This window comes from Falco peregrinus, chromosome 3 (assembly GCF_023634155.1).
Source record: "Falco peregrinus isolate bFalPer1 chromosome 3, bFalPer1.pri, whole genome shotgun sequence".
In the NCBI taxonomy this organism is placed as follows: domain Eukaryota; kingdom Metazoa; phylum Chordata; class Aves; order Falconiformes; family Falconidae; genus Falco; species Falco peregrinus.
The window spans coordinates 5,723,087-5,740,911 of record NC_073723.1 but is presented as its reverse complement, the minus strand read 5'-3'; the positions used below and the strand labels follow the sequence as shown (position 1 = coordinate 5,740,911).

Genomic DNA, 17,825 nt, shown 5'->3' with positions numbered 1-17,825 from the left:
AAGATAAAACAGCCTATCCACCAGTACTGATATAGTAATGATGTATGAGCCAAAGTACTTCTCTCTTCTCTCTCTATAGAAAATAAAATTCCTTTTTTTAGGAGTTTATCAAATTTAATGTTTTTTTTCCTCAAATAAATATTGTACACATATTTTGCTTTAAGTGGCATTCTAATTTGTAACAAAAATTGATCAGAAGAGGTTTTAAAATATTCAGGAATCTGCCATAGTTTATTCCTCATGCTTCTTGTTTTGTTATTCTGCAACTGATTGGAATGATGATGCTAAGTATCACCAACAGTTAATATATGGATGTGCCTTATTTCTTGTTCCAAAATACTTGTAGTGTTATTTAGTAATTTATAGGTGTGTTATATCACAGAGGTAACATGTCTGTGTAGTGTTACCCTTAGAGCTTCGTTGTTTTTAGTAGCACATTATCTTGGTTTTCTTGTATGTATGTATGTACTTTGGTGCAATGATGATATAACGTTTCTGTACTGTGCTGAGAACTTGATTTTCATGTTCTCAGTAAGAGTTTATTGTTTTGAAATTTAAGTATAATTCTGTAGCTTTGGGAAAAGAATTACTTCAGTGATACCCTGTGAATGATGGAGAATTGTTTTCAAAATACTTAACTGCTTTACAAAATGAAGACACTTGATTTTAAGTTCTGTTTATGATCTTTACACTTGAAGGTGGCAGGTTTCTTTATTAGTGCACGTGTTGTGGTTTAACCCCGGCTGGCAACCAAGCCCCACACAGCCTCTTGCTCACTCCCCCCACCCAGAGGGATGGGAAGGAGGATCGGAAAGGAGTGTACAACTCAAGGGTTGAGATAAGAACAATTTAATTGGTAAAGCAAAAGCTGCGCACACAAGCAAAGCAATGCAAGGAATTCATTCCCCACTCCCCATGGGCAGGCAGGAGCTCAGCCATCCCCAGGACAGCAGGGCTCCAGCACGTGTAACGGGTACTCGGGAAGACAAACGCCATAATGCCAAATGTCCCCCCCTTCCTTCTTCTTCCCCCAGTTTATATACTCAGCATGATGCCATATGGTATGGAATATCTCTTTGGTTAGTTCGGGTCACCTGTCCTGCTGTGTCCCCTTCCAATGTCCCGTGTCCCTCCAGCCCTCCGGCTGGCAGTGCCCAAGGAACTGAAAAGTCCTTGATTTGGTATAAACATCACCCAGCAACAACTAAAACAATCAGTGAGGTTATCAACACTGTTCTCACATCAGAGCCAAAACACAGCACTGTACCAGCTACTAAGAAGAAAATTAACTCTGTCCCAGCTGAAACCAGGACAGCACCTGTCATAGTATTTGAAGAACTTCCTAAAACATCGGAACTTAATCATGTACTGTAACATATAAAACCTCTTTGGTTTATTATGGCATTATCAAATAATTCCAGTGAGGTAAGTTTTACTGTGGTAGGTAGATGAAGGAAAGAGAAGAACGGATTTTATCTTTGAAGAAGTTGGGATTTTCTAGCATTCTTGCACTTGGCTTCTTGATTGCTTTTAGAAGTCTCCTAGGGTCTTAGCTAGACTCTGCTGTTTATGTCTTGGTATATGCCTACTATATCTTTGAGTACCTTTTGCAAGTTTGCTGCTGGAAAGTTACGTAAGCATTTTATTTTATTCTTGCTTGTCTACCTCAGTATGGTGGGATGCCTCTAGCAGTTAGCAAAAATGGTAGTTTTATTTTGTAGGATTTTTTTTTTTACCTGATTTTCAAGTTTTAAAGAAGTTGGAGGATTAATCCATCAGTGGTTGTAAAGGGGAGATTCTTGACTCTTGATGATGTTCTTAATTAAAAGCACAAATACTTCAAACTTAATAAACTGTAGCAAAATAGCTGTGATTCTGAATGATGCTTTTATTCACCTTTTGTGTTTCCTTTCCTCTCTGCTTCCTGACTTCTAAGTAACTAAGGAGCCTTACGGGCTTTTATAATGCTGCTGCTTTTACTGAATACCCACTAATTTATTGCTTGTTCTTATGCCCGCTACTTGGTCTTTAATTTACCATAAGCATTGGAAGGCCAGTGTTTTCACTGCATGGCATTGGAGGGGTTTAGGTTTAACTGGGATATAGTCTAATAAATTACTCATTTTCCGTCTGTTTTTAATTTATTTTTGGCTGCTTAACAGACCCACTCAAATTTCTAAGATGTTTTGGGCCTTCCAGAAGCAACTCTGTGCATTTAAACTGTTTGAAAATCTGTTTTATTCACCTTGGAGAAGTTCTTTATTTACGTTATCATTGTCCAATGAAATTTTATCTGGCTTTTATTTTGGGTTTAAATGAAATATTTGGTTGTTTTCTGCACTGGACTTGTGCATCTGTTGTTCACTCTACACTTAATTTGTAAATTAATGGCTGGATTGCAAATCACCAACCTGCCTAGTTTTGGTATTGTTGGTTTCTACAGATGTTTTTCCTTTGGTATTTGTTTTCTGAGAGCTCTCTGAAACTTTGTCTTCGGTTTCCTTGGGTTGGTATTACATTTGTACTGTAGGTATTTACTTCATGCTTCCCATTTCAGGTGTTTTAATCATACCTGCTCAGAGTGTAATTTAGTAGTTACCAGTTAATTTTTAACACAACCATCTATTATAAATTAAACCAGAATGAATAAAATCTAAAATTATTTTTACTCAACAGATCTGTGAAGCTCTTGAACCTCCCAACCAGTCTCCGACCTCACAAAATGAAAAGTCTACTTGGTCAGAATGTGTCAACAAAAAGCCCCTTCATATATTCTCCAATTATTGCGCACAGCCGTGGGGAAGAACGAAATAAGAAAATAGGTGAGAATATTTTTCAGTAATTTCCATTGTTTTATGAAATTAGAAAATCTTTCTTGGTCAGGTGAAGCAAATCTGAACATTACTTTCTGTAATATGAATTAATCAGGTTTTTAGCCTAAAGTCCTGAAGGAGAAAAGCTTTGTTCTCCATGGGACAATTTCACATTCAAAAGAGGAATAAAGTCATAGACATTTTGTCATAGGCATAGAATATTGTCATAGACAATAAAATTAATTTTCAGAGGAGATAAACTAGTTTTATCTTCTTCTCAAACAAAAGCAAAATCAGGGCAAACTTTCTGACACATTCTGTTCTCTGTTTAGCAGCAGCCAACTCAGCCAGTTATGATGTGTGGTGTCCTGAGCTAGATGCACGGGGTTTCCCCTTTTCTGATAAGTGTATCATCCTGAACACAGAGAAACTAAGATGAATGAACTGCAGTTTCTTGGACAAAAGATGCAAATCCATAGGAAATGGGACTGCCTTAGTTTATCCCCCACAGAATCCTAATGGTAAAGCATTGGGATTTTAAAATGGGTTTTCAGTTTATCTCTTTCAGGAGAACAAAAATGCATCTAGCTGATATCCTATTGTGACTGGACTCAAAGTTAGAATAGCTTACTGTCTGATTAATCTGTTTTTCTTAAAGACAGTTCAGCAAAAATCAAAAAAGCCCTGTAAACAATGTTTGGAATACTGGTATTTTTCTGCTAGAGGATTATTTCATCTATTAAAAAGCTGTTCAGTGCAGTAATTGTGCCACTGGAAATAGATTACAAGGCTTGTTTAAAATCCTGGATTAAGTTGCAAATATTGGTAGTCCGTTTTGTTGCTTTTGTGCATACCACATGCATGATAATTTTTAACATAAGCATTAGTGTCAGCACAAAAGTCTTGTGTGCCTATGGGGTAGAACTGTAAAAAAAATTCCGTAAAGAAATTTGCAGAATGTTGTTTATCTTAACTTGGCTCCTTAAGTCACTGATTTTAGTACTGTGTAATCACCAAAAATAAAAGGAATAGTAGAGAAACAATACTTTGAAATGTCATCAAGGTTTGTTAGATTTTCTGTATTGTGCTTTGAATTACAAAATACTAAACATTTAGCAGGTCATTGTCAGTAGTGGCTACAACTAATTCTTCAAATAAGTAGTTCAGGAACAAGCTAGGGCAGAAACTTTGGAGTAGGACAGGCATGTGTGTTCCTCAACACCTGAACTTTCTGTCCCCTGCTCCCTGCCTCTGTCAAGCATGAATGTCTATGAGAGAGGCGGGGAAAGCTTTCCATTTCCTGTATTCTCTGTTTCTTGTTACTGATAGCATATTTGTATTGCAGTGTATTGCATTGGTCTCTGAGACTTCTCCTTTTTTGTGCCTCTCCTTTTTCACCCTGGCAGTCCTCTTTCATCTACTTTTAAAATGAATTTTCTCCAGTGGTGTAGCAGACACTTGGCTCGTCCCATCAGGATTGTGCCTGGCCTGCAGAGCCATACTCGGAGACTCTCTCAGTATGGTTTCTTTGTTCTAACATGTGGGGCCACAGCTGCCTTCAACACTATCTTCTAGGTTAGATGTTGGACTTAATGTGCCTATGCTGTGGGCCCCGATTATGATTAAGATGAATATCCCTCACCTTGAGAAGAACATGCACGTTTTCTAATTTGTTTTATGATGATGTGTATTTTCAATAAATAGTTGAAACGTGAAGAATTAGGAGATATGCAGAGGTATGAATTATTATTTGGCAGTTTGGATGGACATGGATTAGTGCTACTTTGGTGCAGTACTACTTCGATTTCAAAAAGTAAAGGATAAATTAAAAAAAAATAAATAAAAATTAAGTAAAGGGTAAAAAATATTAAAAATATAGACGTGGGAAGATCTTAAAGTGCTTTCTCATTAAGGAACTATTTGGAAAATAGCTTATATTATTTCTCTTAATTTGCTTAAAAATTGATCACAATTAGGTTTTCGACATTTAATCTCTTGGGTATACCTAGTCATGTTGGACTTGGCAGTACTAGGTTAATGATTGGACTTGATTTAAAGGTCTTCTCCAACTTAAATGATTCTATGATTTTATGGGTTTTTTTCATTTAATTATAGCCTTACTGCTGATCTTGTCAAACAGTTGTATTATGCAGTATTCCCGTTCCTTGATGGATACTAAAGGAACCTGCATTTGTTGAAACACATTTGTTGGTGCTGTGTGTACCATAGGAGTTTTATATTATACAGGAAAGTTTCTCCTTTTGGGTTTTTATTTATCCTAAGGAGATGCCTGAACGGCTTCTGATCCTGTAAAACGTTTGTCTTTTGAAGTATATGCACAGTGCATTCACTTTTAAAAGCCTCTAATGTTTCATGCAAGGTTTTGCAAACAAAAGAATATAAAAAATAAAAGCAGATACTTCCCTTGAAAGAAGCTGGGAAATTTAATAAACTTTGAAACTAATGAGAACATTTTAATGACAGGTATTTAACTTTAATTAAAACCAATGACAATAACAAATGAACTATGTTTTTCTTACATGGAAATATGTAAGCTGTATTTAGGTTAAATTATTGTTAGAGCAAAGAAAATCAAGTACTGCTGACAAAACAAAGGGAAACAAAACACTTTTAGAAAGTCTTGAGGAAACATTTTCAGCTTTCAGGTTGATTGGAAACAATAAATGGGGTAATTATATTCTGGTAAAATTGCTTTAACAGAAGGCTAGTCATAAGAAAATAAACATACTGATTTTTGACAGTGTTTTTTTGTTTTAAAATGCTGATAGCACGAATGTATAATATAGTTTCATTAGTAAATCTGGCAGCTAATGTCATACCTATATTAGATGATATAAAAATAGCAGTTTACCTAGGACCATATAAACTAATTTTATGTTTCCTTTCAAAAGCTTTTACCCCAAGGAAGTAACTCTGTAGCATTGCCCTGGCATCTTTTACATGGGGCAGCTAGACCTTTTGGAAAGGAAACCGGAGGTTTGGTGATGGCAGGGACTAGTAATGTTTTCCTGTGGAATAAGGAGACTATATGTAGGAGTTTTTTAACTACTTTTTTTCCTCGACCCCCTGCAAATAAATCATAGAATCCTAGAACAGAACAGGTTGGAAGGGACCTTGAAAGATCCTCTGGTCCAACATTTCACAGGAAGGGGAGCCTAGATGAGATTATCTAACACCCTGTCCAATCGCATCTTGAAAAGCTCCAATGATGTGGACTCCAACATGTCCCTGGGGAGGTTGTTCCTGCAAATGGTTGTTCTCATTGTAAAAAATTTCCTTCTTATATTTGTGGTGAAACCTCTCCTGGTATAACTTGTACCCCTTACCATGTGCCTTCTCCATGTGGTTCCTTGTGGAAAGAGAGCCTCTGCCTTTCCCACACATGGCCCAAGGTTGGGTGCCCAGAAACCCCCTCAGGCCCCTGGTGGGGGTCTCACAAGCCTGACACTCCTCTCAGCACATGGCAGCAGCTGCTTGTGCTGCTGGTATTGGCTTCTCCTGGTTGCAGTGCTATTGTAAGGGGTAGTTCAGGGAGTATTCTAGGCTGAGGAAGGGAACATATCTGTAAAAATTAACAAATGAGCCTAGAATCCTTTCTTTTTGGAAGGGAAGACCTATTAAAGCATCAGACAAATCAATGGTTTGCGTTTGTTTAGATTTAGCACTTAGATGAAATCCGGTTTCCGAAATGTTTTTTCTGGTCACCGACATTTTCAAAACCACTTTTTACTGGTTACATTGAAAGTATTTTCACAAAAGACATTCCAATCTTGTGGTAGTTCTTACAATACGCAAATCTATTTAGAAGGATTGAAGCACCTACTTTGGCTACTATGAGTGCCTGTGTTGGTACAGTTAACCGTAACGGGGCTTCAGTGCTTAGATACCTTTGAAGCTCTGTACAATACTTCTTCAGAGGAGTAATTCATTGTGTTGGGGACTGCAGAATGTATAAGACTCCACGGACTGATAAGCAATTAAATAAAAAGAAATTTACACAGCATTTCATGCAGTTGCGCTTTTGAATGTTTTATTTTAATCAACAGTTTTGCTTTTCAGGTTTCATAGTAATATAACCTGTTACTGTCTCTGAATGTATGTTTTTAATTTCGACTAGCATTAATTAGAGTTAAAACATTTGCATTAAGTACATCTCCCTTGAGCTCTCTAATATTGCTTGCAAAATGTAATCAGATAGTAAATGATTGTGAAAGTACAATTAGAGTACAGATGGCTTCAACTGTGAATTAGAGTCTTAATAATACTGGTTTTTTTACGAGACGCTTTCTAATAGCCTAGTCAAAAGGTGTTAGTAATGTATGTTAAAATTATTGACTTTACTAGTAAAAGTTAATCCGTGTATGTTATGGATTATCTTCTGTTTTATTTGAGAAATACAGTTAAATGACCTGTTGTTTATTTGGACCGGAGGTCCTCAGCTTGTGTGGAGAATCTTGACATGTTCAGTTTTAAGTCTGAACGTCGGGTGCATGTGGTTAACTGAGACATTTAGAAGGTAGACTGAATCTTGTGGGCTGAAAAGTCTGTGAAGTGCTGATGTAAATATTTCTGCATTGAACAGTACCTCAGAACGTGTGTCGCTGCTGCTGACCTCACTTCCATAAACTTCTAATTTTCTAAAATTTAAAACCCCCAAACAATAAAACCCAAACGCCAAAATTTTAAATTTGACAGGGTGAAATGTCTTTAAAGTTGAACCTCTGTTTCTTGTAGCGAGATATAAACTGGAAGGACATCATACTACCTGACCTGTTTTTGTTCATGGTCTTCCCTGAGTGTTTTCACAAGTTACCTAATAATTTGTGTTATTGCTTAAGTCTCCATTCTGTGAACCTCAAAAAAAAATCTGTACCTATAAGACCTAGTGTCATCTCCCCTTCCCACAGCATCTCCCAAACTACTTACTGTTTCCCAAAGAAAACTAGTAGGAGGAAACTGAGGTGGCATCTTGCCGGTGAGCAGTTGTTTCCCTCTTAATTTAGAATGATTTTTTTATTTACTCCCTATCATCAGCTGTGTCTATATGAAGACTTGTTTCTGTTATTTTTAACTTCCTTCTTTCTGTTATGCTCATGCCTTGTCTGGTTGCTTCTTATCTGAGACTTACATATCCAAAGTGAGGTGTACTCTGTACCTGACTCCAAGTATGTAAGCCTTTAAGTGTTAAACATTAAGGATGTCTTTAAGTACTGTTTTGAATTGATGCCTGAGTTAATTTTGCCAGTAGTAATGAATGCTTCTGGTCCTTTAACCCATTGCTTTGCCTGGGATTTATAGCTTGTGTCCCACAGTGCACTTGAATAGGACTTGGGCTGCAAGACCATAAAGATAATATAGCAATCTGACAGCTGAGCTGATGCTACTTTTATATAATGCTATGATTAGGTAATTTCTGCATTAATTCTATAATTATTTCATGTAGACTTCCAGTGGGTCCAGGGAGATGTATGTGAAGTTCAGTTAATGGTGTACAACCCTATGCCTTTTGAGCTCCGCGTAGAAAACATGGTATGTATCTTTATAAATCTTCCCCTTCTATTATTTTTCTGAAAAAAATCTCATTTGGACTTTGAAATAAGGTTTTCTATAAATCAAAAAGTTAAAAAAAATGGTTTAACCCAATATAACCTCAGTTTAATAGTGCAGTACTGTCAGTTTTCTCATTTGTTGGTGATGAGGTATTGGAATGAAAATCTCTGCCACTCAGTGTTTAAATGCTTTACTGTTAGACATGTACCTTCCTGCATTGACTAGAACTCATGCTACGTAATTTACATATACTGGTTTTCAAGTAGTAATTATATCCCCAAACCCCAGATAATTGCTACTGTAATTTAAAAAAACCTGCATTCATCCCAGCTTTTCAAATTCCCAGTTTGACAACATTTTTAAAAATCTGAGGAATTAAGATCGTTCTGAGAAGCTTTGGTTTTTTTAATAGCAGCTTCCGCTCACACATCTGCTGTTCCCAATGATATATGTTATTTGAAACCAATGTATGGTAAAATGATCAGGAGGGAGGAAAAAAAGACGAGAATACCAGAGAAGAATGTTAGGTTAGAAGCATCAAGCCCAAACCCTCTACTACTTCAGTCAACTGCTTGCAGTGTATCCTGAAAGAAAGTAAATTGTTTTTTTTTCCTCTTTTTATGCCAACTAACAGGGGTTTTTTTGTTGTTGTGACCCATTGAAGGGTTAAACCAACTTAATCTCCACTCAGTCCTAACCCAGTGTTGTCATTTATGTTAAACATTTTACCTTCAATATTGCTTTAAAAAATTAATCCCGTCTCTTAAAGCCCATTGTTCTCTTAGGCTAAGTGAATCAGTGCATATTTATATGCTCAGGTTTTTGTTTGTTTTTATATTGATAGCTCTACTGCAGTGGCTAGTCAAACAATCTGACCTAAATTACTGATGATATGCCACGGTAATACAGTGTTTTTCCATGGGAAATGAATATGCCCAAAGATTGTGCTTACAGCATTATAAAATTCGTTCTTGGAAGCTAATAAATAACCTGGTTTCTTCAGCAGCATTTTCTCTTTAACTCTCACGGTATTCCAAATTATTAGAAGTGAATAGAAAAAGTAATTGTAAAGCTGTGCGTTAGAAAGGACTTTATATAGGAATTAATTTATACAAGAACATTTTGATTTGTGGTCTAATTTGTATTGTGTAAGCAGTGATGTAATTGTATATTAAAAAACCTGGGTTTGGATAATTTCTTAATGGGGAAATTTCTTATGAGTGCTTACATGCACTTAAGAACTGAGAATACAGTTATTTGCATAGATGTACACTCCATCGATTCCCTCAGCAAATTAATTGTAGGAACATGAATTCCTTTTTACTGTTAGTGTGATAAAGTTCTATCTTTGAATTAATACTAAATTTCAGTTTCATTGGTAAGCATAAGAGGAAGCAGGCATGCAAACTAGATACAAATATTGAAGTGATTAACGTAATTCTTTAGTCAGTGTTCCATAAAGAGTGCTTTGAGGAATTCTGCTGTGTGCTAATGTCATCTCATTGGTAGGAATTAGTTGATTTTGCTTGATTTGTCTGTGGTATCAAGACTGTAGCCACCAAGTTAAGGAAAGTAATTTTCCCCTTTGATTTGGCATTTGGGAGACAATGTCTTTAGAACTAGGGCCAGTTTTGAGCTCCCTGTGTAACAGAAATACTGACATACTGGTATTAGTCCAGCAGCATTACCAGATGATTGGCAGGCTGGAGCGTATGGCAGATGAGGGCATGGTCAAAGATCCGCATCTGTTCAGTTTGTAGAAGAGAAGAATACTGGGGTATTCCTATTGCTTTCCTCAATCCCCAGATGGGAAGGTGCAGTGAAAATGGAGCCAGACTCTTCCCAGAGGTGCCCAGCATAAGGGTGAGAGTCAATGAACACATTGCAGCACTGGAAGACTTTCCAAATAATAATAAAAAAAACCATTCCCTTTTTGCAATCATGAGGATAATTAATGCACTGGAACTGGCTGCCCAGAGGGAATGTGGTTTCTTCATCTTTAGAAATCTTCAAAACTTGAGTGTATAGGACAGTGAAACCCCTAAACTACCCTCAATGGGTGCTGTTTTGAGCAGTGGGCTGGGCAAGAGGGCTTCTGGCATTTCCAGCCAACATTGTTCTAATTTTCCAGTCACATCTGTGAGCTTTCTAGAATATGCGAATAGTTATTACTTTATCACCAGAAGAAGCTCTTTTGTTTTTATTTTAATAATTCAAAGCGGTGTTTAATATTTTAAAATGTTTTGGTTTGTTATTAACATGTACTCATGCCTGCAGTCCCCATGCCCCCTTGTTTGATTCTTCATCATGTATCACATTCTTTCATATTATTTAGTCTCATAGAATAGTTTTCATAGCAGGCATATCTTTTTCTGTCATTTAGTGGTATTTTCAGCTTGTTTATCCCACAACTGTTTTCCATCTGTATGACTCAGCACCTTACCTTTGCTGTATGACTACTTGATCAAGCCTGTTTCCAGTGACTGGCTGTTCTTTCAGTTCTCCATTGCTTGAATTCCTTTGTTCTTTATCCTTTTAATGGTTCACCATCCAGCAACACGTTAACTGTCCTGAAATCTGTAGTCTTATTCCTTTTTTTCTAATTTTCCCCCTTTCCCTCGTCTTACAATTTATGATTTGTTGTCTGCTAGCTTACTTGTTTCATGTTAAATGAATGCTGGAAGTATTGATCCAAACTTTCTAATGTGTCTTCTTGTTTGGTATGGCTGAAAGTTGTGATGGTAAACAACTTGGTATTGAGCACAAGCTGTTGAGCAGAACAATTCCCTTTCATTGAAAGGCTTCTCTAGCTTTTTTCATTGTTGGAAGTATTGATGCTAAGTACATGTAGTTTAATTAAGGTGTGCTTAAGTAAAAGAAACTGAATTTTTAGACTTGACGCGAGATTGTGAATGCAAGGCTTCGGTCAGTGTTGCTCAGATGGTAAGCCCCTGTACTGTCTGAAAAGTTGATTTTTTTTGTTGTTGTTTTACTTTATTATTGTCAAAATTCTTTGCCTGTCTTTGTTCTTGCTGTTTATTCCTTGTCATGCATATTCATGATTTGGGATGCTATGTAGATATCTGATCTTCATTTGTGTCCCATTTCTGTGTTACTTTTCTTGTCTTGTTCTATTGTATGCTTTTGTTTTGTCCATATAATTAGAAGGCTGATCTATTGAAAGGTGGAATAGCATTTGTAAAATGACAAATGCAAGTGTTTATTCATGGAATATGGAAGTGGTTAGGTCCAACAACTGTGTGTTTCAGTCAATAAAGCAAACTAGGGGAGATCATAGCGGTGATCAGAGGAAATGGTTTAATAAAATCTAGCAGGTACCTTAAATCAACAGAGTGAGAGACACACAAAAATGAGCCTAACTAGCTTTGACTGCAATGCATTAGACTGAATAGTTTTGTTACCCTGGTGGTGGAGCCCAGGTTAACAGGAGATGTGATGTTCAGCTGTAAGTAAGTGTACACACTTTTTCTCCCATGAATATTGATTTCTGTATAGACTTGTTCAGGTATGTGAATGATAGCCTCTACATCTTTTGCAGTTTTACTAAGCCTTTTTTTCTGTCCAGGTAAAAATGACCTTCAGATTTCTGGCCTTCAAAAAAATCCTGGGAAATCTTTGATGGATTTATTTTGTATATTGGGGCAAATGTTTAAAGCAGTAAATCATGGTACAGTCTAATGAGTTCTACCATTAAAATAAAATGCATGTGAAGATGCACTGCAAACTGTGTTGCCCTCTAAGATTTCAACTACTTTTTCCTGTTTCTCAAACTTGAAAAATAAGTTTACCTTATTAAAAGCACACCCCCCCCCCCCCCCAAAAAAAAAAAGAAGCCCTAACAAAACCACAACCAAAAACCAACCCCCAAAAACCCTGAGAAGTTTTTAGGCAATGTTATTTGAGTGAAAGTGGTTTTTTTCTACACTTATTGTAGAAAATATAGCTGTGGCTCTAAGAAGGCTACAATATATGCAGAGCAGTGTAAACTGCATTTAATAAATTAATACTGCTAAACTAAAAATTACAACCCCAAAACACGTGGATAATGTAATTTATAGTATTAAATCATTATTCAAGAAGAAAGCCTTGGTTCTGTAGTTCTCTGTAGGAGTGTGTAGTTATTTGCAGATGATTTAAGTGTAGTATTTTGATTAATGATGCTATAAGAATGGCTGGTTGTTTTTTTTTTTCATAAACTGCAAAACTATACCATTAGCCCAGAGCTCTATTTTGATGTGTAAAAATACCATCTAAAATTTTGATATTTTTTTATGTATAAAAAAGTCCCGTAACTTCGCTTATTATCATTTAAATTGTTTCCATGAGCTGCTCTTTAGTGCGTTCACATCTTCGTACTGTTTCTGCCATCTTGAGAGAATATTTACTTACTGATACACTACATTTATTTGAAGCTATATTTGGCAAGACTGTATACAAAAAAGGTGAAGGTGGAGGAGTATAAAAACGGTTGTGTTTGGTGTTTTCTAGGTCTGCCTAAAAGAACCTTGTTAGAAATAGTAGGGGGAAAATTTTCTTTTAAATAAATATTGGTGATTTTTGTGTGAAGTATTAGGTAACAATATACAAAGTATGTGTAGCAGGAAAACTAACTTTGAGGGCAGCGTTACTTTAGAAAAAGAATGATTGCCTTTCAGGATTTGTAAGTAAAGCCTAAAAAAAGCAGTTACATACGTGGTTTTAACAGCATCCCTGAATGCTACCATTTACATATGAGTTGTTTCTCTAAAACTAAATCGAGGTTTGAAGTGATGTGTGATAATAGCATGCATGTATTCACTCTAAGACAATTTAAATTGTTTTATAAGAATACAAGGAAATGTAAAATTGTGGGTTTTTTTTCGTGTGATTCATACATTCCCTGGAGGAAAAGTTGTGTACTGGTAAACTTTTCCTGTGAGGCCAGAAAGAGCAGCGACTACTAAAGATTACTAAATATTGTTACTTGAAATAATGTATAAGGCTCTAGAGAGAAGAAATCTAACATAATATAACATAAATAATTTTTTTTATTTGTTTATTTTGTTTTGTTTGGGTAAAGGATAGGACAGTACTTCAGCCTTGATTTTCACTATTAAACTAAAAACTTGTTAGGCACCAGAGGGCAATGTTGGGCAAATATTGCTGAATTCTGCTATTCAACAAAGCTGATATTGAAAACGTCTTTCAGACATTCTAGATATGTCATTGTCTTTTAAAACTTGTGTGGGTTATGTTTTAAGGGTAAGTATCTCGATTTCAGTTCATAGCTGGAACTCCAAAGCCTAGTTGAGGTTTATATTGGTTTTTTTTCGATTTTGATGACTTTTTATGCTTTCTTTATATCTTTACTTCTAAAAACTTGAAGTTTTACTGAAAAGTAAAACTCTCATAATGAGAGAAACAAATGCTGTATTCTCCTTTGTGTGGTAACACAATTGAGGCTCTTCAATTTCTAGTCCAGTCATGGTATGTGCAGGTGTTTTGGCATTTGCATTGTATTTGTTCTCTAGAAAAATCTTTTTGTTTTCATGGGTTTTGTTGTTAGAGAGTAGGCTGAGAATGCATTCTTAATGCATTACAAGAAAAATACGTTGTGCTCAGGACTTTGCTTTAGCAGTTACTTGTGACCAACAATGCTATTTTTGTGATCGGCATGATCCAAGGGTGTCATATTAATATAATTTCAGGGGTTAGGGAAGAATGTACACGGTATATACCAACTCCCCCCCCCCCCCCCCCCCCCCCCCGCGGTTATTAAATCATTTTAATACTTGCAATTTCTCATAATAGTAACTCTTCCATCTTGTCCATAAGGATGTGCATATTTGGGGTGATTGTACTCCAGATACATTCATGTACCTATTTGTCTGTTACTGCCTGTATTTATCTTGATTTTTCTCTGGATTTTTTCTGCTCTGAACATACTCAATTTAAAACCTTTGGTGAGGAAGGTGCTCTTCTCTGACAGCTGGGTTGTAATCATTGTTTTTCCTGAACCTTGACCATTAGCCTTTAAAAATATTACCATATTACCATTGATGTATTTAATTTTTCTGAGTTCGTTTCCCTATTGTGATCTTTTAGTTTCTCCAGGATTACTTGGCCCTGATCCATTCCAAGCCTCAATTCCCTGCAATGAGGGAGCTAATTCCCTGCAATGAGGGAGCTCATAGGTGTCATAGATCAAAACTGCGGCTGGGGCAGTGAGGTTTTGGCTGGCAGCTTTGGGGTAGTATGGCAGCTTGTATATTGTGCATGTATGGCCACTTCAGATGTGATTCTTGAGACTGTGCTGCTTTATGGTCTGCCTTGAGGTTATTTTTTTCCTTTACAGAACCCTGAAAGGCTTTCAGGGGCAGTGTCTTCCCACACATCCCCTCCAATCCCAACTTGATCATGGAGGATGCCTAATTGCTGGGCTGGGATACTGATTCATATGAAGTAACGAAATTGGTTATACTGCAGGAAGTGAAAGGGATGTATAAATGTATGTCCTGACACGCAGCTTGAGTAAAAAAATATGAAGTGGATGAAGTAAGAAACATGAGAGAAGGCTGTATTTACTCATTGCTTCCCTCTACCCCTTGCCCTAAGGAAAACTGGGCTTAATTGGGGACCATGTTTTAACAAAGAACTTCCCATATTTCAGAGAAGTGACCTGACTGTAGTTTTGCAATGGCATTGTAATTTCTTAGCATTTTGCATATATTTATAGGCACTTGGTATACTGGCTGGTTTGGGGACTTAGCTAGGAATGGAAAAAATGATGTGTATGGAATTGCTACAAGACAAGTTCAGTGTAGTATTATGAGAAAGCTTGAACTGGAAAGGCTTTCCAGTTTAAAACCGCTGCGTTAATGTCTCGGATGGAGTGGACACACCTCACTCAAAAGAGGGAAGTACCAATATGTTTATTGTTACGAAATAGCGATTTAACAAAGTTTGATAGGAAAGTGACAGTGGTTTAATAAGATCTGGTGGCAAGGTGCACTTGAGTAATTACTGCACAGAGGACAGGGTCAGACAAAACTGTCAGGGAGACCCTCCCGTTGAGTCATGAGTTCAGAAAGGACCCGCTTGCCTTCTCAACTCCTTCTCAGGGGAGAGTTTAGCTGTAGCTGGATCCAGACTTAGTCTCAGACTTGGTCAATGGTTTATGTCTAAAGGATTGTATGTGCACAATCTATCCTTTATACCGCTTAGCTAAGATTTCAAAGTTTAGCATGCTGTTAATCACTTACCAACGACCTGTTGCAGCAAGGAATCTCTTACTCTCGAGGAGTAACTTTGAGAGGTGCCCCTGCTCAAGGGGAGATCCTGGTGTGCAGCCTGCTGCCGTGCAGGAGAGCTCACCAGGCCCTGAGCTGTCCACTATTGATGGAGTGAGATGATTGATTGATAGTCATATTTGCATACTGACTACAGAAGTTAGTTTCTTTCAAACTGGGCTTAAGTTGGACCTTGGCCAGCAGTGTTAGGGGGTATATTGCTCAAATTAAACTTTGCCTATCGTGTCATTATCCACTTCGAGCCAGACACAGCCAGCATGACCAGATGCAGCCATTTTGACCGCCACAGGGGGTTATCACTTGGAGCGTTGTCACAGGAACAAAGGTCAGCATGGGGGCGGGAGCACACCACCACAATTGAGTTACCTAATCCCTTAGAGAATACCACTGAGGGAAATTCCAAAACTTCCTAGATAAACATGCTGGGAATGGTTCACGTGGAGTTGGTTCTGCTTCAGAGTAGGGAGATGGGTCGGATAATACTTAGGAGTCCCTGTCAGTTCTGTTTGTTTACATTTGCTATAGGTGGTACTAAACAAGATGTTGGAGGGGCTTTTTTATCATTGATTTTTTAGGACTTTTAAGTCCTTGAATTTAGTTAAATACTGAATAATTCAGATATATTTGAACATTTGGCCAAGTGATACTTCAGTGCTTTTGGGACTGAAATAATCTTACATACCTGTCTATACCTGTTTTAAAAGTGAGTTTTGGAGTGTGTGTGGCATCACCTTTTGTTCATGTTCTAAGATTTGCTTCAGCGAAAGCAGAATGGTTAAGTCAGTACTAAAGTGTGAATGCTCACCCCATTCCTGTGGAATGAATCCCACTGAAAGGATTCATGGTCAGTCATATGCAATGAACTATGTTTCATCATATCTAAAATCAGTTTTTATTGGCTAGTTATTGAAGTAATTACTTTGATAGCCTTATCCTGAAATATTGTGAGGAGTATTTCACCAAGAGTGCAAATACGGCCTGTTTAAACTCCCAGCTACATAAACATACCTTTTTGAAAGGTAGTGATCGAGCTTGCATTTGTGAAGTGGGAATCAAAAAGGGTTAGTGCTCTGATAGGCTGCATGGTGAATATATAGGAAGACAGAAGTAGGTTTTTACTTACGTTTTTGTGGATTGTTTCTGACAGCTGAAGTCTCTTACGTGAAACTGGGAGAAAACTACAATTCAGTAGAAATGAGGGTTTGACCCAGCATTTTTTTATAATTAAATTGATGAAATCTGATTTTGTTCAATGATAAGGAATTGGGTGTTGTATCAACAGTACTGAGTCTACAAAGAAGAAATTTCTAGAATGAAGGATTTTACAGCTTTTGGGTGTATTATAGTCTTGATGACATCAGATCTTTGGTAGGAGAGGAATCAAGAGAACCTCACAAAGGTGTTCAGTTTGCTTTCTGGTGTGTTTAGAACTTTGCTGTTAAAAATCTTAGTCACAAAGCATGTATTTAGTTATGTAGAATGTACATAAAGATAGTTCTTAATTTTCCAGAAGGCACACTGCTTTCCTGGGAAGGAATAAATTCTGGTAACAGCTTTTAATTTGGTTGGGTTTTGACTGCTGGTAGGTTGATTTTGGGTAATATCTAGGAATTGCTTGAAGAAGACTTTTGCTGGTGATTACTCCAAATGCAAATCAGGCCATTAAAGACAATATATATGACAGGTCAGGTTGCGGTCACTGGCTGAGTAATTCTGGTGGTGCCATTTGTGTTTTTTTAAGTACTTGTTATACAAGTATCAATTTTCCTAATTTCTAATTGGAATTAGAAACATCAGATGGCTAGTCTGCCTTTTACAGCTGACACGAACATTAGAGGTGCACCATTCAAAACCCAATTGAATTAAAAACTAGGCAGATAGAGATGTTTTCAGAGGGAAGCAGTGCTGGTGGTGTGGCGCTGTGCAGCTAGCATTGCTGCTGCTTAAACTCCTTGTTCAGTCCTCAGTCTCTTAGTGGTTTTTGGTGGCTCGAAAAATGAATTTTTTCATCTATCTTTACTTTTTTTGTAGGGTTTTATAGTTCATAGCATGTACCTTTTTCATAGAGTTTTGAGTTCCTGTGAAGCTTTCTCATGGAGTTAAGGATCAATCCAGCTGTACTTTCTGCATT

At 37.0% G+C, this 17,825-nt stretch overlaps 1 protein-coding gene across 7 annotated transcripts in view; it reads left to right on the top strand.

The window, feature by feature from the left end:
- The window catches only part of TRAPPC9 (trafficking protein particle complex subunit 9), a 508,745-nt gene that overhangs the window by 57,235 nt on the left and 433,685 nt on the right, over window positions 1-17,825 (top strand). For all 7 annotated transcript variants that reach the window (XM_055798407.1, XM_027789609.2, XM_005239484.4 and 4 more), the window contains 2 exons: window positions 2,677-2,822; window positions 8,278-8,363. In XM_055798407.1, the coding sequence (XP_055654382.1) occupies window positions 2,677-2,822; window positions 8,278-8,363 (232 nt within the window). The remainder of the gene's footprint in view (window positions 1-2,676; window positions 2,823-8,277; window positions 8,364-17,825) is intronic.